This window comes from Lissotriton vulgaris, chromosome 2_1, assembly GCF_964263255.1.
Source record: "Lissotriton vulgaris chromosome 2_1, aLisVul1.2, whole genome shotgun sequence".
Lineage (NCBI taxonomy): Eukaryota > Metazoa > Chordata > Amphibia > Caudata > Salamandridae > Lissotriton > Lissotriton vulgaris.
In genome coordinates this window covers 181,548,942-181,570,664 of record NC_141687.1, presented here as the reverse complement: position 1 = coordinate 181,570,664, position 21,723 = coordinate 181,548,942, and the positions used below count along the sequence as shown (strand labels likewise).

The 21,723-nt window shown below is 47.1% G+C and overlaps 1 protein-coding gene across 3 annotated transcripts in view; it reads right to left on the bottom strand.

Moving 5' to 3' along the window:
* The window catches only part of BCL7B (BAF chromatin remodeling complex subunit BCL7B), a 35,757-nt gene that overhangs the window by 2,994 nt on the left and 11,040 nt on the right, over nucleotides 1–21,723 (bottom strand). For 2 of the 3 annotated variants that reach the window (XM_086954699.1, XM_086954700.1), the window contains exons 4-5: nucleotides 21,467–21,637; nucleotides 15,577–15,662 (exon numbers count right to left, since the gene is read on the bottom strand). In XM_086954699.1, the coding sequence (XP_086810825.1) occupies nucleotides 15,577–15,662; nucleotides 21,467–21,637 (257 nt within the window). Of the gene's footprint in view, nucleotides 1–15,576; nucleotides 15,663–19,713; nucleotides 20,338–20,504; nucleotides 21,638–21,723 lie in introns of those variants that run through there. The other variant, XR_015308349.1, reaches the window with a different exon arrangement.

Genomic DNA, 21,723 nt, shown 5'->3' with positions numbered 1-21,723 from the left:
CGCTGTGGTCACCATACCACAACTTATTGAGCACCAGTAGATGAGAGGCCTGGTAGTAAGACAGGAGGTCAGAGGTAGCCAGACCTCCACAGTACGTGGAGAGAAAGCAAGTCCGCAGTGCCACTCTAGAGGCACCCCCGGCCCACAGAAATCGGCCAAGGACTGAATTTACACGACGGAACCACTGCGGGTCGATCCTGTACGGGTGGTTCTGTAGTTGGTAGAGGAGCCGTGGCAGGGCGACCATCTTAAAGATGGCAGATCTGCCATAGATATTAAGGGGCATGCGATTGGACTTTGTCCCATACCAGCAGCACGTTGCGTTCCCATGCCACCGCAGCAGAGTCCGACAGGAAGACACCCAGGTATTTTAGACCACCGACTGCTACCTGTAGAGCCGAGGCCCAGGGGTATGTCTCCGGCTCGTCGCCCAGCACCCACAGGGTCGATTTGCGCGGATTGAGGAAGAGCCCTGAAGCCTCGCCAAACATTTGCATTATGTCTAGCATGCGAGGACCAGAGCGGTGAAGGTCGGTCATAAAGAAAAGGACATCGTCCGCAAACAATGCAATGCGGTCTGAGAGTTCTGCCCCCCACACAAAGCCCCCATACTGTGCATCTAGACGCACCCGTACGGCCAATGGCTCCATGGCCAGTGCGAAGAGGTAGGGGGAGAGGGGGCACCCCTGGCGGGTACCCCTGGCAATTGGGAACTTCTCAGAGATCGCTCCAGAGATACGCACCGAGGCTGTGATGTCTGTATACAGCAGCCTTACATAGGAGATGAACACCGGCCCCAAGTTAAGGAGCGGCAGGAGGGCAAAGAGGTAGGTCCAGCTGACCGAGTCAAACGCCCTGTCGATATCTGCGAGCAACAATGCTGCCCGATCCCCGGTCGCCCCCACAGCATCTTTGCTTTGATTTTTGCTAAAGACAATTTCTCAATTTTAGTCACACTCAAAACATATGTACCCATCCACTGTTAATCACAATTCTTTATTTCACAAACGCACAATACTGGTAAATTCAATAATTATACACAAATATTTGATAGAAAAGTATAGCTGATTATAGCTGCTTCATTTCAGAACCAAACTGGATTCATATGCTCCACTGAAGTAGACATTTGGGGCTATACTGCCAGACTGCCCAATTATTTGTACCTGATTTACTGTTATCGTAGCGCTATACTGCTAGACTGTTGTTTAATTATTATTACATTGTGTATTGCTCGTTTTGCCTGCTTACATTATTGATGCCTGATTGTGCCGGTGCCACTTGCCCATTTCTTAGCGTTTATTAAGGTTGTTCCCCAATCTCGTCCTGCTTCGCTTTTGACTTGCTGCCATTTTGTTGTTTGTTGTTGTGCCTCCCATCCCAGCTCTCCACCCCGCTCCCGCCTCCCAGCTGCTCCTCCCTCCCTCCGCCCCCCTCCACTATCCACATATGACAGACGCAACTGCGCACAGCGTTCACGCGCAGCGGACGCGCCCCATGCGCGCCAAAGGTAAGCCCGTCTACGCCCTTCCGCGCCTGGACCGCGCCCAGCGCCAGACCCCCTGGCCCCCGCAAAATCCACTCCACCCGCATAACGTACAACGCCGCAACCCTCTCAGCACTTAACCCCGGTCGACTCCCAAACTGCTACCAAGCCGCCCCAGGACACTCCCATGGACCCTTCACCTGCCACTCCTGCAAGTTCGACTGCATCAGGACCCACACCAAATCCACAAACTCCAAACAGAGCTCCGACACTAACCACCTGAAGTGCATCCTGCTCAACACCCGCTCGGTCCACAGACACGCCATTGAACTTTGGAACCTACTCGACACCACATCGCCGGACGTCGCCTTTCTTACAGAAACCTGGATGAACGCCTCATCAACGCCCGACATCGCCATAGCCATCCCGGACGGATAGAGATCATCCGAAAGGACCGCATCAACCAAACAGGAGGAGGCATCGCCATCGTCCATAAGAACACCATCCGCATCACAACCAGTTCCGGCGACAACCTCGCAGCCGCCGAACACCTTCACTTCCAGATCCACACCGACCCCAAGACCACACTCAGAGGCACCCTCATCTACAGTCCATCAGGACCCCGCACACAATTCAGCGAAGACATCACGGACTTCATCAGCCCACACGCCCTCCCCTCCGAGGACTACATTCTACTGGGAGACCTCAACTTCCACCAGGAAAAGAACAACGACAACAACACCACCACCCTTCTGGACAACCTCGCCAATCTCGGACTCAAACAACTTGTTGACACCCCCACCTACTATGCCGGGCACACGCTCGACCCTATCTTCACCTCTAGCAAGCACATCTCCTTTAATCACACTACAGCTCTCCATTGGATGGACCACAGCTGTGTTCACTTCAACTACAAAAAGACTACGACCCACAACCAATTCCCCGCAGAAACTGGAACAAAATTACCACAGACCAGCTCTTCACATCGCTTCACCAAAACCCTCCTGCCAAATCATCGGACCCAAACCAAGCAGCCACCAACCTCACACAATGGATCACCCACAGCGCTGACGAATTAGCACCCTTGAAAAACCATCAAATCAAGCAAGGCAGCAAAAAAGCACCCTAGTTCAATGATGACCTTAAGAAATCCAAGAAGATCTGTCGCACCCTCGAGAAAGCCTGGCGAAAAAACCCAACCACTGACAACCTGGCCTCCTTCAAAAAAGCCACCTGCAAACACCACCAACTGATCCGGTCCACCAAGAAGTCAGCATTCAAGGATCGACTCGACAACAACGCCCACAACAGCAAAGAACTTTTCAACATCGTCAAAGAGTTTACCAACCCCACCGCCGGCACCAACGGCATCACTCCCTCCCAAGACCTCTGCGACTCTCTAGCCTCGTTCTTCCACAACAAAATCGCTGACATTCATAACAGCTTTAGAGACCAGTCCACCCCACCCACCTCCGAACTAAAACCCCCCTCCGACAACCTTTGCGCCTAGAACCCAATCACCACTGAAGACACCATCCGCCTGATGAACACCATCCACTCAGGATCGCCAACCGACCCATGTCCCCACCACATTTTCAACAAAGCAGACTCCATTATCGCACCCCATCTCCGAGACGTCATCAACTGCTCCCTCAACTCCGCTACCTTCCCGGAAAGCTGGAAACATGCCGAACTCAGCGCCCTCTGGAAGAAACCCACAGCAGACCCCACTGAACTTAAGAACTACCCCCCATTTCGCTCCTCCCATTCCCTGCCAAAGTCATTGAGAAAGCCATCAACAGTCAGCTCGCCGCCTTCCTCGAATCCAACAAATCCCTCGACCCTTCACAGTCCGGCTTCCGAGCCAAACACAGCACAGAGACTGCCCTCATCGCAGCAACAGACGACATTCGAACCCTACTGGACAACGGAGAAACAGCTGCCCTCATCCTACTTGACCTCTCCGCAGCCTTCGACACAGTCTGTCATAGCACCCTTATACAACGCCTCAGCAACGTCGGAATACAAGGAAAAGCATTAGACTGGATCATCTCGTTCCTCGCCGGAAGAACCCAGAGAGTCCGCCTCCCCCCTTTTAGATCAGAGGCCACCGACGTCATCTGCGGCGTACCACAAGGATCATCACTCAGTCCCACCCTCTTCAACGTATACATGAGTCCCCTCGCATCCATCGCGCGCCAACACAACCTCAACATCATCTCCTACGCAGACGACACCCAGCTGATCCTCTCACTCACCAAAGACCCAAACACCACCAAAACCAACCTACACGAAGGGATGAAAGAAGTAGCCGAGTGGATGAAGAACAGCCGTGAACTCGGACAAAACGGAAGTCCTCATCTTAGGATCATCCCCCTCCGCCTGGGACGACTCATGGTGGCCACCGGCCCTGGGAACCGCACCCATACCAACAGACCACGCACGTAACCTGGGCTTCATCCTGGACTCCTCCCTCTCGATGACCAGACAAGTCAACGCCGTCTCATCATCATGCTTCAACATCCTACGTATGCTCAAAAAAATCTTCCGTTGGATCCCCACCGAAACAAGAAAGACGGTCACCCATGCACTGTTCACAAGCCGACTGGACTACGGAAACACCCTTTACGCCGGAACAATAGCCAAACTACAGAAAAAACTCCAACGCATCCAAAACACCTCAGCCAGACTCATACTAGACATCCCCCGCCAAGCTCACATTTCCGGTCACCTGAAAGACCTCCACTGGCTCCCCATCAACAAGAGAATAACGTTCCGTCTCCTCACCCACGCACACAAAGCCCTCCACGACCTAGGACCCGAATACCTCAACACGCGCCTGGCCTTTTACACCCCCACCCGCCAACTACGATCGTCCAATCAAGCCCTCGCAGCAATTCCACGCATCCAAAGATCCACCATGGGGGGGAAGATCCTTCTCCTACCTAGCGGCCAAGACCTGGAATTCTCTTCAGAAAACAACAAAAAACTTGGATATTCGATAAGTAAAGTACCCCCCCTCCCTCAAGCGCCTTGAGACCCTCTGGGTGAGTAGTGCGCTGTACAAATTTTAAACTTGAACTTGAACTTACAATTAATTACTTTTTTTCACCACATTGTCATTATTTCCATAATGGGAATGAATGAACCCTAAATAGTTTTACTTACATGAAAAATATATACGATAAACTTTTAATTTGTTTTAGCATACATACTGTATACATAACTAACACTGTTACATTAACTGGGCCGGGTTCACATCAAGCCCCGCCCACTCCTGTGACGAAGAGGACGCCGACCGAGTAAATCCCGGAAGCAACCAGAAGTCGGTGTGTTCTACACCTGGAGGAGAAGAAGACGTGAGCGGAGAGAAAACGGAGCTAGAAGAAAGAATAACAGACGGAAGAGCGAGACAGGAGTCACCCCGCAGACCAGCGAAGCCAGGAGGCCAACGACAAGGTGGATCGCCCAGCCACGCTCCAGGAGAAGCATGGCTTTCACAGGTACGTTCACGTATCTCGGGTTGGGCGGGAAGGAAGGGATTTTAAACCACGATAAAGAACCCTCCAGCCAAACCTCTCACTCCCTCTCCCGAGCACAACCGGCACCGCGTAGCAGCAGTTTTCTTTTTGTTGTTGTGCGCACTGAGTGGCTCCTCACTACCCTTCCCCTGACACTGTATATATATATTGGGCACCAGACTGAAGGAAGTCTCTTTTTCTTTTTTTGTTCCCACGAACGACTGGAGGTGAATCCCTCCCTTCAACCTGGAGTGGAGAAAACACAGCCTGGACCTTCGAAAAGGGATTCTTTCCCGGATAAGAAAGAATCCGAAGCTCCCTTTCCCTATTACAGACTCACTGACAGCCGAAGACGATTGTTGAAACCAATAAAACCCTTATTAATCCATATTGTGTCGTCTCGAGTTCCACTAGGTGATGTTCAGAAGGGGAGGGTGTTTCAGGAATTGGTGGCGAAGTGGGAGAAGAAGTGTCTTCCGATGCAACAGCGACAAATGCGTGGGGTCTGTGCGAGAACGAGGTGGGCGGAGAGAAGGTTTCTGGATGAATTGTGGAGATTCAGGCGGTGGTTCATGTATGCAGGTCTTTGGTCGTGGAGAGCTTTGTAGGCATGGATCAGTAATTTGAAATGGCATCTTTTCTGGCTGGGGAGCCAGTGGAGGTGCTGGGGGATGTGGTTCCTTTTGGGCAGGTTGATGATCAGTCTGGCTATTGCATTCTGCATCGTCTGGAGTCTTCTCATGAGTTTGTTGGAGGTCGAGGATAGAATGTGTTGTTGTAGGCCTGGCTGCTGGATATGAGGACCTGTGTCACTGTTTTTCTCGTGCTCATGGGGAGCCACTTGAAGATTCTGCGGTGCATACAGAGAGTGTGGAAGCAGGTGGGGGAGACGGCGTTGACCTGTTGTTTCATAGAGAGTTTGCTGTCTAGGATGATGCCAAAGTTGCAGGTGTGGTCTTTCAGGGTGGGGCCAAGTTTTGATGGCCACCAGGTGTCGTTCCAGAGGGAGGTGTGGCTTCCGAAAATCAACACTTCGGTTTTGTCTATGTTAAGCTTCAAGCATATGTCCTTCATCCAAGCTGAGACGTTCTTAATGCAGTTGTGGAAGGTGGATTTCGTAGTAGAGGGGTCAGCGGAGAGGATGAGTTGGATGTTGTCAGCGTAGGAAATTATGTTGATGTCATGGGTTCTGACGATGTCCGCTAGTGGCGCCATGTAGATGTTGAAGAGGGCTGAACTGAGGATGAACTTTGAGGGACGCCACAGAGGGTGCAATTGAGTTATAAGGTGAAGGGAGGGAGATGGATTCTCTGGGTGCACCCCGTGAGGAATGATGCTATCCATCCAAAAGCGTTCTCTTTGATTCTGATCTGGTCGTTTGATGAGTGTTAGTGGGAGATGATGTTGAAAGCTGCAGGGAGGTTGTGCAGGATCAGGGAGAGGCCGATTCTTTTCAGTTGAGTAGGGTGCAGATGTCATCTGTGGCACTGATCTGGGCCGTCTCAGTACATAAATGGGTAATCTCCAGTAGAACCCTTTCTGGACCTGCTGAAGATCAGAAGAGGACTAGACCGCTTGTCTGTAGCCTGAGAGGAGCCCTGAAAGACTGGCCCTGATCCCTCTTCAACCCAGGAAAAAAAGGAGGACTCCAAGTGTCAGTTGGCTGACCTCCTGTAGGACTATGAAAGGGTCAAGCTGCAAGAGGCCTTTTACTGGAAGTACCGAGTTGACCAGTGACAACTGAACTAGAACCTGCTGTTAGCCTCTGCCAGACAACGTATGAGTCTCTAAGTGGCACCCCTGGGGTTTTGGGTGCCTTAGAGTTGTATCAAACAAACAAAGGTGGCTAGGGGACACAAATCAAGTGTTTCTTTGAGTATCTTTCCTTATTTCGGAGCTGATTATTAGCTGCCTCTTGTTTTTATTTGCTCTTACTTACCCTTATCCTGCTGTAATCTCCCCTCTAGACTCCCTGTTCCACCGCGAGCTGAGCAGAGCTCGATTGATGTGGAGGGAGCCTATTGGGTGAGACACTTGCTGGCGACTTCTTCACTTTCCGTCAGAGGAGGTGAGCGGTCTAGTGCTCCTACTTTCCCTCCCTTTAAAACACGATGCGGGGAACAACACGCAGCGGACGCGCGCAGCGGGCGCACCAGAGGCAAGCCCGTCTGCGCCCGTCCGCGCACGACCGAGGCCAGGGGCCACTCCCCCTGTCGGTCGCTCTTATACTTGGGTCTATTCTTCTGAGGAGTTGCTTTCCTTACGAGACCAGGTACCCATTGCTAAGCACCATTTAGCTACTTATGAGCGTCCTGGCTTATTGCAAAATCATCCCCCCTGCCACCATCACCATAATGCCTGATGATGATGTGGACTCTGATCCATCGCCAACAATCCATCCCTTTGATTGTTTAGGCTCTGGGCAGGATTGTTTGTCTATCTGGTATTTAAACACTTGCTCGCTGGTTAAACACCAAATAGAGATCTTCTACCTCTTAGAAACAGTTAAACCCGATATATTTCTGCTGTCCGAAACATGGGTGACATCAGAGTCTATCCCCGATATTCTGGCCGCCGTCCCCGACGCCTACTACATTCTCCAGGCAAATCGGCCTCAGGGGAAAGCTGGAGGGGGAGTTGCTGCCATAATCTCCCAGTCCTACAAAGTTAACTCTATTTCCATGCTTCCCATACCATCGGTGGATTATGCAATTTTTAAATTTGAGTCGGACATTCTCCCCCTCACATTTGCCCTGTTCTACCGCCCTCCCGGTCAGTCGCCTGGTTTCCTCCATTCATTTGGCAGTATGGTGGCCGAACTGGCGATCAACCACGCCAAAATCCTTATAATAGGGGACTTTAATTACTGGCCCAATGACACGCATGAAAGTCCCTTCTCTAGGGAGTTCACGGACCTGTTAACTGGTCTCAATTTCTGTCAGCATATCCACGCTGCTACTCATGCCAAGGGCCACATCCTGGACCAGTTGTGGTCATTAAATCAGGAAGTTTTAAATCTACAGATCTCCCCTTGCGTCTGGTCAGATCATTTTTTTTATTTTTTTTACTGTACCCAAAAATCCAGCTCCTAAAGTATGTCCTACTGAGCCTCCACTGATCCGCAATTGGTGCTGAGTAGATATCCCTTCGCTTTGTCACTCGCTGGCTTCCACGACTCCTTAGCCTCTTGGGCCGTCAGGTTCTCCGTTATCTGTTCATGCCCAGGCCGATAATATCCACACTTGGCTAGCAGAAGCCCGGGACTCCTTTGCCCCATTAAAAAAACTTCGAAACAAACGCCCTCATGATGCTCAGCATTGGTTTTCTAAGGACTTGATAGACATGAAGCTTGCCCTTCGACAAACTGAGCGCAAGTGGAGATCGGACTATTGTGCTCTTAAGACACAGGTCTTCCATGCCGCTCTGAAAGAATATAAATTAGCTATCTCGGGGCCAAAACTAAGTACTTCTCGGACAAAATTCTTAATTCCTCTAATAGATCAAAGGATATCTTTGCCATAGTCGACGAACTTTCCAAACCTGACCGTGTCACGATGACCCCTTCTTCCTCTCAGCGTCTCTGTGACTCTCTTAATAATTATTTTGCTGAGAAGATAGCTCTAATTAAAACGAGTATCCCTAAATCTGATCCGGGCTTTAATACAGGTAGTATCCTTATTAACCCGTCTTCATTCTTGAATTTTTCCCGGATTACACAAGAGATGTTTTTCTTACTTATCAGCAGAGTCCGCTCTGGCTCTCCCACGGATAGCTGCCCTGCTCACATTACTCGTGAGATTTCCTTAGTCTTCCAGATGCTCCCCTCTCCTTGCTCAACAACTCCCTCGGCTTGGGGATGGTCCCCAGTAAATTCAAGACTGCGGTTGTTGCATCCATCATCAAGAAACCTGGGGCAGATCCGGCGGCTTTGTGTAATTTTCGCCCAATATCCTTGCTCCCTTTTTTGGGTAAACTTTTGGAGGCCCATGTTTTTTGCTGCCTCGGCTCTTTCATGGAAAGCTCACAGTATCTGGATCAACATCAGGCGGGTTTTAGACCGCAGTACTCCACCGAATCTGTGATCGTGGCAGTCCATGACGAACTTAGAAAGGGGGCTGATCAAAATATCTCTCAGGCCCTGGTGCTCCTTGACTTGTCGGCGGAGTTCGACACCGTTGATCATTCCATCCTTTTTCAGCGGGTCGAGAACGCCGGCATCAGGGGCACCCCGCTCAAGAGTGGCTTGCCTAATTTCTACAAGATCGTAAGCAAGCGGTTCGTCTTGGCCCTTTCCTGTCTGAAGCCAAGGCCCTTACCTGTGTGGTCCCTCAGGGCTCTTCCCTCTCCCCGTTATTATTTAATCTTTATATTTTTCCCCTCATTTCCAAGCTGCGGGAAAGATCAGTGTTCATCTTCAATTATGCGGATGACCTCCAGCTTATTTTTAACATTGATCCCTCTGCCGCATCCTTTGAGAGCTTTCAGTCGACTATGACGTATATCAGCAGTTGGATGAATGCGAACCAGCTCAAGTTAAACCCGGATAAGACCGAGCTGGTTCTCACTGGACCCCCGGGCAATCCCTGGAACTCAACCTTCTGGCCGCATTCGCTGGGCAATGCTCCCTGCCCGGTGAAATCGGTTAAAAGCCTTGGAGTCACCATCAGTAAGGATCTGTCCATGAGACCTCAAATTAAATCTGTGATGTTGGCGTGCTTTTTTCATCTACGCCGCATCAGAAAGATCAGCAGATTCCTTACTTATGAAGCCCTGATCCAAGTTACGCTGGGTCTGGTGATTTCCCGTGTCGACTATGTGAACTCATTGTATATTGGTATTCCTCCCTACCAGTCCCATCAACTTCAACTCATTCAAAACCAAGCAGCCAGATTGATCTTCCGGCAACCTAGGACTAGCTCTGTTAAACCTCTCTTGAGGAGTCTGCACTGGCTTCCTGTAATCCAGCGCAGCCTCTTCAAGGTGCCTCCTTGACTCACCAGGCCCTCTCTCATCAAGGCCCGTCCTTCATTGCCTCTCGCCTTCATCGCTACATTCCTTCCCGAGTCCTTCGCTCTTCTGGTTCTAATCTGTTGTCTGTCTGTCCTTTCAAGCGTAAAAGGCTCGGGGGACTAAGATTTGCTTTCCAAGCACCTCAGTTTTTGAATACCCTCACTCCTGATCTCCGCCTTATCCCTTCGTATCATTTATTTAGGAGAGCCCTGAAGACTTGGTTGTTTTCCCAAGCCTTTGATAAATTAAGGTCACCTCATTGCAGTCCTGTCCTTTGCCTGTCCTAAAGCGCCAAGAAGCCGCTGGTGAACGTGCGCTGTATACATTTCTTTTTCATATCATATCATCTGATTATACAACAGAACCACAATTGCCCACCTCAAAAAATGGTTTGCTGCCCAATCAGAACACTTGTTGCTCATACGCTGCATGTCGGACCCGAACACAGCTTGTACTGGCGATAAAGCTTCTTTCTTAAACTCTAGTCGTGCGCAGATACTCTAGGTCGCACACCCTTGCGCGGAAGACATACACTGTCCACAAATTCGGATATTAGTTGTGCGGAGTGATAACAGATCGCAAGGCTTTGGACTCACTAAACATATACTGCACTGGGATTAGCCAAGTAACTAGTCAACTTCTCTTCTTGGATGCCCTGAGGAAGCCCAGATATGGGCGAAACGCGTTGGCTGTATTCATGTTTACCTCTTTGTAGAGGAACATGACACACAGGATCAAATAATCAAAGATATCACATCTCTCGATTCATCTGTTTGTACCTGGCAATTTTGCTGTTAATCCACTGTATGTTGGTTTAGTTGCCTTTCAGATCTTTGAGAAAATCCTTAGACATGTATACTTGTAGTTGGCTGGGACTTAAAAGATTAAGCCAGAAGGTAACATCTTGGACCAGAACGAGCCTGGTTGGTATATTCAAACAGTGCTTCATCGCGGTCGGCTTCAAACTGCTCATAGGTTTCGGTCTACCATGACCGTAGACACTTTTTACTTACAATTTTAAACATCATCTTCTCCGGTTCCCCCTATTGATTTTTGTTTGATGTCATTTTTGGTTTAGTAATTTTTTACTCTATTTTTCTAATTCGGTTTGAGATTTTTATTGTTTGACATTTTGACTTTATTATTGTTTTGGTACTGCACAAATACTTTTCACACTGCCCAGAGTTAGGCCTGTGTGCTCTGTTATGTGCCCAGGTTAGGCCCATGAAGTGAAGCTGCTAATTTCTTACATTGTCCTATTTTTCACAAATAAAATTTCTGCTGTGACCTTTTGCACATATTTGCTTGCATGACAATGTTGGATTAGTTTCTCTGAAACTACTTTGTTTACACATCTAGCTTCGCACAACATATTCACGATGCATCAAACATCATGTACAAGGCCATTCCACGCACTATGTACCAATGGGCGACAGGGCTGTCTACATATCTATAACATCGCTAATCTAGTCGCACATCGCGAGGCTGCTTTCTATTATAAATAAAGAGCATCCCAAAGGAGTAGCAGAGGAGGCAATTTAGCTGACACCCACAGTCCCTGCATGCTGAAACTTGAGGGAGTGTCTCCTCTGGGTACACTTAGAGTAGGGTTTTGCATAGTATGAGTACGACTGTTTACTGCCTTGTTTATATGCCAGCATATATACACACTGTTTTAGCACCATGGTAGATTTGTATCTACTATTTACGCTTTGGTGCTTGTAATCGATTTTATCTGCTTCGGTCTACTGATTATTGCAACACATGCATTCTATAAAAGAATCGGTTGGTTCAATAAATATATAGAAAACATCCCACTGTCTCTTCTCTGTATATATCTTTGAGCACAAGAAAGCACGAGCGATTGAGCGACAGGTCCTGATTGGTTTCTACGATCGCCGATGGGTCAGGTTGGCATATTCAGTGGTTACCAGAAACCATTTGCTCCCCGGTAAGATTAGGAGGGCTTACGGTGGCACTATAAGCTAGCTGGTCTCTAGGCCAACATATCCTGCTTGTGCCCAGAATCAGTCTAGGCACCTCATCCAAAGTTTATGATATACAACGAATTTGCAGATCTTACGGATTGGCAGGAACTACACAACACTGTACCTTGGCTACTGGGGGGCTGAGCTCAGGCTAATTTGTGACTTTGAAGGTTCACACTCACAAGCGTTGTGATTATTGCTTGAGGTGGATAGTGACCGAACTGAAAATGTAATTCAATTTCTTACAATATTATATATATATATATATATATATACACACACACACACATATATATACACACACACACATATACTTGCAGTCTTTTAAAGAGGCACTCAAAGATTGATTTGATTTGGGACTACAATGGGAGAGCACAACAACATCAGGGGGCGGAGCAAGATGGACTACTCCAGCATCGAGACAGGTCTGCCTACGCCACAGCACAGCAAGCAGTAGGAGAGGAGCGCTGACGAAGGCACACATGCCGAAATGCATTCGCCCGGGACTCTGCTGCTAATAAAGTGCTTCCTTGAACCCCCTGCCTGGGTCACTTTCTCTTTTTCCGGAGGAGAATTACTGCCATAAATCAATGCGGCTGCCAGGACGCATTACAGTGAACCCCCGCAGCACAAGTGGTCTGGACGCTCTGATTTGCTCATCCGAGCTCACTTACTTCGATTGTGGATGCAGTCTCGCCCAGTACCCACCACGATGCCTGGAATACACAGCGGTCTGGTTGTACTTTACTTCCTCTTGGGTGACAGGGATTTCCTTGCCGAACCCCGTGATGAACACCAGGGGGAAAGGTTGTTGCGGTCCAAGGCAGGGGACTAGAGGAGACATTGCATTATCGCTTGGTCCCACCCTCCTTCTTTCTTCGAGTCTGTGCCGGTCTTTGATACCTACTCCGTGTGAGTTTCCCCGCACAGCATCTCCTTCCCTGGGTGCACAATACAGAGGCATTCTGGTTTGTGTAGTCTTTGTCCATTGGGACTACAATAGGAGAGCACGACGACATCAGGGGGCGGAGCAAGATGGACTACTCCAGCATCGAGACAGGTCTGCCACAGCACAGCAAGCAGTAGGAGAGGAGCGCTGGCGAAGGCACACATGCCGAAATGCATTTGCTCGGGACTCTGCTGCTAATAAAGTGCTTCCTTGAACCCCCTGCCTGGGTCACTTTCTCTTTTTCCGGAGGGGAATTACTGATATATATATATATATATATATATATATACACACACACACGCCAACGGGCACATTCACGCACATTCACGCACACACACACACACACACACACACACACACACACACACACACACACACACACACACACACACACACACACACACACACACACACACACACACACACACACACACACACACACACACACACACACACACACACACACACACACACACACACACACACACACACACACACACACACACACACACACACACACACACACACACACACACACACACACACACACACACACACACACACACACACACACACACACACACACACACACACTTGCAGTCTTTTAAAGAGGCACTCAAAGATTGATTTTGACAACATTGGGCATCTGGGATGAAATGCATATTTTATTCAGCATAAACTACCACAGAGGCCAGGCTTATCCCAGTCGCCAAGAGTTGATACTGTGACCAGTTGCAAAATACATGGACAGAAGAATATATTTCATACAGAGACGGTACCACATAGAAGAAAAAAATACTTCTCAAGGCAAAATAAAACACATTTTAAAGATACGTTAATGAACACCACAAAAAATGAAAATGAAAATGAAATGCATTTTGTTTTTCAAGGGAGAGGGTTTTCTGGACCCTGGAGGCAGCCAGTTGTTACTGGGCAATAGCCATGGTGTATTGTTTAACAATGATGCACCAAGTATCAAATGTACTACTGCACTACAGTTGGATACATTTAACTCGTAATGATAGCTTGGTGGATAAGTTAAAACATATCTCATTGATTTCATAAAGTAAATGTAGGTTAAGTTAAAACAGTGAACAGCAATACAAACCAGGATTGACTTATCCCATCTGTGGCCAGGATACTCCGCAAACAGTTTTACATTGCTTCTCCGGTAAAGCACAGAGACTACATTAATATTTGGGCCTACGGATAATTTATCACAGTGTGAAGGTTTGGTGTTATTGACTATATTGTCAGATTAGAATCTTTGCCTCCATTTTGTCCAGCGTGCCTTCTCTAAAAATTATTCTCCTTTGAAATGCGGATTCCTGTGACCATGTGGGTCCTCCTCCCACTTCCTTTGTGAAGAAAGAGTTTTATGTTGTACCATGCTATGTTTGGCCAGAGTTAAAGAGTTTAAACATAGCACATCTACTTTATCGATCATGGCTTCTGCCTGACCTGGATACGGTTTGGTCCTTCAGGATTGTTTCCTAGTGTTTGTCTGAACTTGCATAGACATTCTGCAACTTCAGCACAGAAATATTAGTGACCAGCACATCCTGTGATACCGTTTCCCAAACCACCACTCTCAACCCACTCCTTCACTCTTCTCCCTCCCAAGGATGGAGCCACACTCAAGGACATCGTAGGAGCTCTGCTGATGTGACCTGTCAGGAAGATTGAAGTAAGCTATGGAGAGGAACTGCCTAATCTTGAAGGACAAAGAGCAAGACTGATCTGTCAGGACAACCATGAAGGAAAACTCGTGGAGCTGCGCTTACGCCATTTTGCATTGGAGTGTATCCAGTTGATTGACACTGCAGGCTTTGACTCTAGATCGTATAAGCCAGGCATCTACAAAGAATTTTCCTGTGATATCCCAGTTTGCAGGTTTGATAGGACGCTGAATTCAAATTCTAGCTCCTCGGTTGCTAGTGAAATCCTCTTAATCAACCCCCCTGCTCCCCGCCCCTAAGAGAGAAACGTTTGACTGGGCTCAGCCATTTAATCAATGCGGGCTCAAAAGATTTTGTACCCTACCGGAGCTACTTCAACAGCTCCAAAATTTGGAGCTCCAATAGTCTGTATGGGTGAACATTGTTATTTGGCCTTTCTGAAGAGGACAGTTGACTTTTGGGTCCAGTTGGAGTGTATCTGGTATCTCTTACGCTCAATCTAGGAACCTCTGTTCAAAAACCACTAGATCCCAGATCACCAACATTAAGTGGACACTAAGATGGAAACCACAAACCCATAAATAGTCTTTGTTTACAGATGGGAATAAGACTTTTTGATGGCGGGAATTTGAGTGCTTCAAACATCCGTCTTTTTTAATGAATTATTTTTTACACATTTTCAATGTGGCTTGGGAGGAAACTTGCTGTGCATTCCTTTAATATACTGAGGACTACAAACTTGATAAGGTAGCAACATTGGTCAGTTTCACACATTTGATATATTGACTTGGGCTTCATACACGGCCCTACTGAAAGGGCTGAGAACCAAATGTGTCTGACTGGTACAGAGCTCTCATAAGTGAGATCTTCACTATATTATTATGCAGCAGTGCATTAAAACCTCAACAGGATAATGAAATAAAAAAAATAAATGGCATTCACATACCCGTAACCTTGCGCCCTTGAATCCCATATCCTCCTTGATGAGAGTTGGAGGCTCAGCTCCGTGTTCCAATGATGGTTGCACGGATTCTGAAAGAATTAAAGGAAACATACCAATTTTTACAAAGTACAAGGAAATGTACACATAATATGTATATATAAACCTTCCTCTCTCCTTCCACCTTTGCTCACAAACAAAAGACAATCTTTAGCACTGCCTCTGTCCTGCTCCTTCATCTAGTTCAGGTTTTACAATGAGAAGAATTACCTCTCTTCTGACGGTGACTCTAAATTAATTTATTCCAGATTTGTGGCATGCCGAGATCTGCCACCCTTGCTTGCTTACCCCGAGAATTGTTGTCCTTCATGCTTTTTAGGTGCTACGTTTCTGCTATATTATCAGTCACAGTAATGAATAGCTTTCTCCATTTGAAAGGCTGATATGGTAAGTGTAACAGCTCTGAAATCTTGTAAGATAATGTGCATGCAGCCACAAAGACCCTATCTTGACAGGTCCCCAAAGCATTCATCACTACGGCTATCTCAGAAACCGGCTTTTTGAAAAGACACACTTAACAGGTTTAATCTAGTAATACCATTCTGCAGAGGCAGCTATGCAAGGAAAGGAGAATGATCTGATCATCCCAAACTTCCAAAGCCACGATTTTTGGAAACTCCTACTGAGGTAAGTGTTTAGAATAGGAAAATGATGGAAGTTATGTATACTATCTCTTTTGACCCATCTGAATGCAAGATCAAAATTAGGTTTGAGTTTCTGATGCCACCCTTAAGAGGCTGAATGGTAACTTTAGATGGGAATCGACGGGTCCTGTCAGTGTCAAATAAAGTTTCTGTACCCAGAATTTCAAGAAATTGAACTAGTGAAGAAAAACCTCTGAGGAGATTGTATTTTGTAATGAAGCAGAATTGTCCTTTTGGAGAGGGCATAGCAAACTTGTTTCGAAGGACTGGGACTACAGTCATCTTTTATCAGTGTTAAACCACTTACTCCTCTGTGAACGTAATTGGGAAACTACATCTTCCACGAAGCTGTTAAAATGTCTGGGATTAGTGAGGGCCATTTTGAAGATAACAAGCACAAGTTTCTGCATGTTCCAGAACATCCTTGCTAGGCAATCTGGATACTCTGTTGCAACCTTGCAGACTGTGGGCCCAATTTAGATCTTGGTGACGGGTTCTCCGTCACAACGGTGATGGATATCCAGTTTGCAGAAATATGAATCCCATAAGGAATTTATATTTCGGTCAGAATATCTGTCACCGTTGTGATGGAGTAACCCGTCTGCCAAGAACTAAATCAGGCCCTTATTGTTGAAGGAGAATACAGAGAAGCATTCTACAGGAATTAGGTCATATTATGGAAACAAACTTGAATAGTTGAAGTGCTGCTTTCAGATATAATTGTGAGGAATTATAAATATACATTTTTGTTGCACATTTGGATTCTAAGCTAAGTGAGGAATGGACTGGTAAAGATGGTTTATATTTTCACCAAGCATGTATCTATATATAAGATAGTGCATGTGTTAAAAAGATTCATAGACATTACAATGAATTATTTAATCCTCATGAATGTTTGTTTACATTACAGTTTAAGAAACAACAGTGAATATATATCAAAACCAGAGAATGCCAACTCCCAAAACAGAAGGAAGTGACGTTTATCAAACCGAAGTAAAATTAAATCACAAGAGTCTGTTTAAAAGTCAGTTCCATCGGTTCCAGGAATAGGATACTTCTAACTATTTCCCAGAAAATCTGAGGCATAGAGTGAATCTGGAGGTGTATCATGTATGATAACACGTGTCTGATGATTCTATACAGAGATAAAGGTATTTAAGATATCACTCGACAACCAGTAAACATGGATGCCAGCAGACTGATATGTCAGAGTCGTTACCCAGTTTCTCAGTTTTCTCTATTATCCTATTCCTTTTCCCTTGGTGTAATTTTAACCGTCACATTCCTATTGTGCATGGTTGGTGGTGGATACGAATAAGTGCTGAATATTTAATCATTCTCACTGGATTTGGATTTCAGGTAAGTGCATTCGGACAACACACAGCACTTGCCTGTGAACGGTAAGGAGATACCAGCCCCCACTTTGAATTACTGCCAGTCGGCTACCTTTGAAATTGCCTTTCATTAGTTACAGCAGAACTATCCTCAGAGCAGTCGAGTTCACAACTAAGTTCAGTGTGGCACATTCTTTACTCATAATCAGATCTGCTATTTCAATCTGCACAACAGTACACACAAAAAGGTGTGACAGTGTGCCCGGTACGTAATCGAGCCTCAGAAGAGCAGTAAAAGAGAGTTGAAGAGGGGGAAACAAGAGGCCCACCTATTTTTTCTAAAGGTAGGTGTAAGAAAGTGGCTCTATATATACTGGACCAAAGTAAGGTACAGTGTGAAATAGAGTCCCCAGAGGTATGGCAGAGGCTAAAGTTAGATATAACCTTACTCTCTAAAGTGGTAGCTTGGTCGAGCAGTAAGGCAATATCAGAGAACAGTAAATTGTCAGCAAATGGTCTTACACACTCAATAACTGAAATCTAGGTCAATTATTTTATATCAAAAGATATAGTTGTTTTATTTTAGAACCAACAAGATATCAAAATATACTTTTCTCAAAATTAGTGACTTTAGGTAATTACTTTGCAAACAGACAATAGTCTTTGTAAGTACAGTAGCTACAGTGGTTGCAATAGGCAACACAATTTCAAACATAATTTAACATTGAGCTCAATGGGTTTTTCTAGATAAATGCAATGGATTACTTTATGGATTACTTTTCTAACCACTCCACTGGATCCTGGATTCAGTCCTGGGACATAAGCTGTAAACAGTTAAGTAAAAGCTTTTTGATTACAGTTGTGATTTTTAAAGAATATAATTGCATTTTCAAAATTGACAGAAACTTTTCAGTGAAAACCAAGCAATGTTATCCTATGGGAGGAAATTCAAGTTACTGATAAGTACAAATATAATTACTTATTCGGTTCACTGCTGGGCTAAAAGGTGCAGTACTGGCTTCTCTCCTGATCACAGGTGAGGAAATCGGAATTCGTTATTCGGCTGATTTTAGATTAATAATTTAAAGTTTCAAAACTCCACACTTAGAAGAATTTCCACGTGAAACCAGTCAATGTTAACCTATGGAAGAAAAATGAGTTTTCGGCTTTTAGGTAAGTACTCGACTGGTAGAGTTAAGGTTCTGGGCATAGACTCAGGGGTCTCCCAGGGTCGGAAAGTTACAGTTGTTGCACCCTCAGCGGCACAGGGGTAGCCGGGTGCAGAGACAGTAGGCCCAATGCCATCCTAAGGAGGGTAGGGGGCCTTTGGTTGGTGGCTGCAAGCAGGCCACGCGGCTGTGGGAGCTGAGCTCCTGGTCACTTACGAAGGGGAAATGAGGAAGAAAAGTAGTGTAGTAGTTGCACCTCCAGCGGCACTCGGGCAGCTGGGTGCAGGGTGCTTTTGAGCCGCCGGGCGCTCAATGTTATCCAATGGGAGAGGTCAAAAGTGAACAAAGGCTGCAGTCTCGGGGATGGAGATTCTTCAGGTGCGACCACCACTTTGAGAGGTAAGTTGGGATCTTGGAGAAGAGGTAGTTACCCCAAAAGAAGGCACAGGGGGCCTTGGGGCGCCGGGTGCACGGGTTTCTTTTGGCACCGGGAAATGTTGTATATATACCGGGAAATCTTACCCTTAGCAGGTCGTGATAGGAGGGGTCCCTGGTTCTGAGGTTGCAGGCGTCGTCTGGGTCATTGAGGAGGGTCTTTGGGCACTGTACTCCGGGTCACAGTCGCCGGGGGACATCCTTGTGGTCTTGGGTCACTCAGGCACAGGCCGGGCTTGGCGGGTGCAGTGTGCTGGATTTGCGGCTTCACCTGGCTGGCACCAGGGGTAATGTGGTTTGAGCAGAACCACTGCTCGTGGGAGTCCCAGTATTTTTAGAGGTTCAAGGTAGGCAGGTCCTCCGGAGTTTTCGAGGTTGCTGTCCGCAGGAGATGCCGGAGTTTCGCAGGAGCAGGTTCAAGGATCAACAGGCTTGTAGGGTTTTGGGGCCAAGTCAGTTGGTGTTGTCCTCTTGTTAGCAGCTGCACAGCAGGTCTTCTTGTTTCTTCTTCTTCTTCTTGCAATCGGGAACTGCGGAAGGAGGGTTCAGGGTGCCCCTAAATACTAAATTTAAGGGCGTTACAGGTAGGGCAAGGGCAGTGACCAATGGGTCCCTGTCCTGGGGTGAGTACACTCTAGCCTAGCCTGCTCCTCTCCTGTGGCAGGGGGGCAGGAGCCTAGCTCCGATTGGGCAGGGCTTCCCATCCTCAAGATGGCCGGAGCCCGGAGTCGTGCTTCACCTCGCCTCTCCCACCTGAGTGGTGGAGTTGACATAAGCTGGCACACCCCCTTTCCTCATTTAGGGTTTCCCCACGTTCTTCCCGCCAGAGTGGGGGTCAGAACCGATGGGGGCCAGTTGCTGAGTACAGCAAGTGGCCTGGAGAAGCTCACAAAAGCGGCATGCCTTTGAAGCTTCCCCTGCCCATCCTGGGGGAGGAGGCGTGGCACCTCGTCCCAGGATGTGCATTATTTCATGGGTCCAGAAACATGTCTGGTGGTGGCAGCCTCGTTAGCCACGCAGTCAGGACACTGGGAGTTGGTTAGGTTTCAGGGGGCATCTCTAAGATGCCCTCTGTCGTGCATTTTACATTAAATCCCACACTGGCATCAGTGCAGGTTTAATGTCCTGAGAAGTTTTTCACAACCAATTTTATTGAGCAGAAGAGTATTAAGAATGTGGTATCTTCACACACCAAGATCCCCAAAACAGTATCAATGTAATGGTGACATACATAGTAATCCATGAAGCAAGTGTCAATGAAGCTCAGCTTTAAAGATGCCCTAACAGCCCACATGTCCTGAGAAGTTTGATATCAAACTTCTCAGTCTTAAGTGAAGCCATCATGGTGCTGTGGAGTTCGTAACGACAACCTCCCAGCACCATATACTCTTAATGGCAGCGCTGCACTTACAGTGCCCAGGAATGGCCCTGGGTACTGTAGGGGCACAGGGCTCATGAACCGGTGCCCACACCACTGGCTTAGGGCACCCAGCTAGAGGGATGACTGATAGATGCCAGGGCAGTGAGCTTGTAGGCATGGTACACAGAGATGTGTGCCATATTGACTCTTTGTTTATTTCTGTACTTAGACACTCAGCCTGCAAAGGCAGTGTGTGGGTGTCGGGATACAGGGCCCCTAAGGGTGGCACGATAAGTGCTGCAGCTTTTAGGGGTCTTCTCTGGTCATCATGCCCTGGGTACCAAGGGTGCCATTTACTAGGGGCTGACAGGTGGTCAGAAATGCCAATTGGGTTTCAGTTTCAACATAGTTTTAGGGATGAAACACAGGCCCTGGGCACCTGGTTTGCAGGAGCCCAGGGCACACTCAGTCAAAGCACATCAGAAATTCAGCACAAAGAGGGGGCACTTTCTCACAGTAGCCAATCGTGCAACAATAATTGAACCACTGAAAAGCTACTAAGTCATCAGGTGAACAAAATTTAAAACTACCCTAATACTCTACTCTCTCTTCTAGGGGGACAGTCAGATGACAGCAATTGTATGAGATGCAAAAATACAATTATGAGCAAAAATCATCATGCAAATATCTAAGAATGTATACAATTGTCTTTAAAAGAACTCTGTACTGTGTTTGTCAGCAAAGGTCACATTGCTTTTGCTAGTACCTTAACGGCTAATAACAAATTTAATTCCTTGTAATTCCTTTTGGCACAGTGAGCTCTGTAGAAGCAAGGCCTAGTTATTGGGTCCCCGAGTGCTTTTCTTTCTACACCAGATAATGAGATACATTTACCTTCCAGGGTCTCTTGTCCAAGTGTTGGTGGCTGGGAGTCATCTGTTCGGAAGTCAGACATGTGTGGAGGGCTTGACGACTCACTGAGCTGGGGACTGGGGCTAGAGTTAGTGCTACTCTCCACTTTCAAATGATACCCATCTGACAGGGAGCTGTGGTTACTGTTTTCATCTGTAAAAAGAAAAATATGAGCGATCAGGATCTGCTAGCAGCAGTCTCTCCTGTAAGGACAGGGGGAGCTACTATATTATAATGTA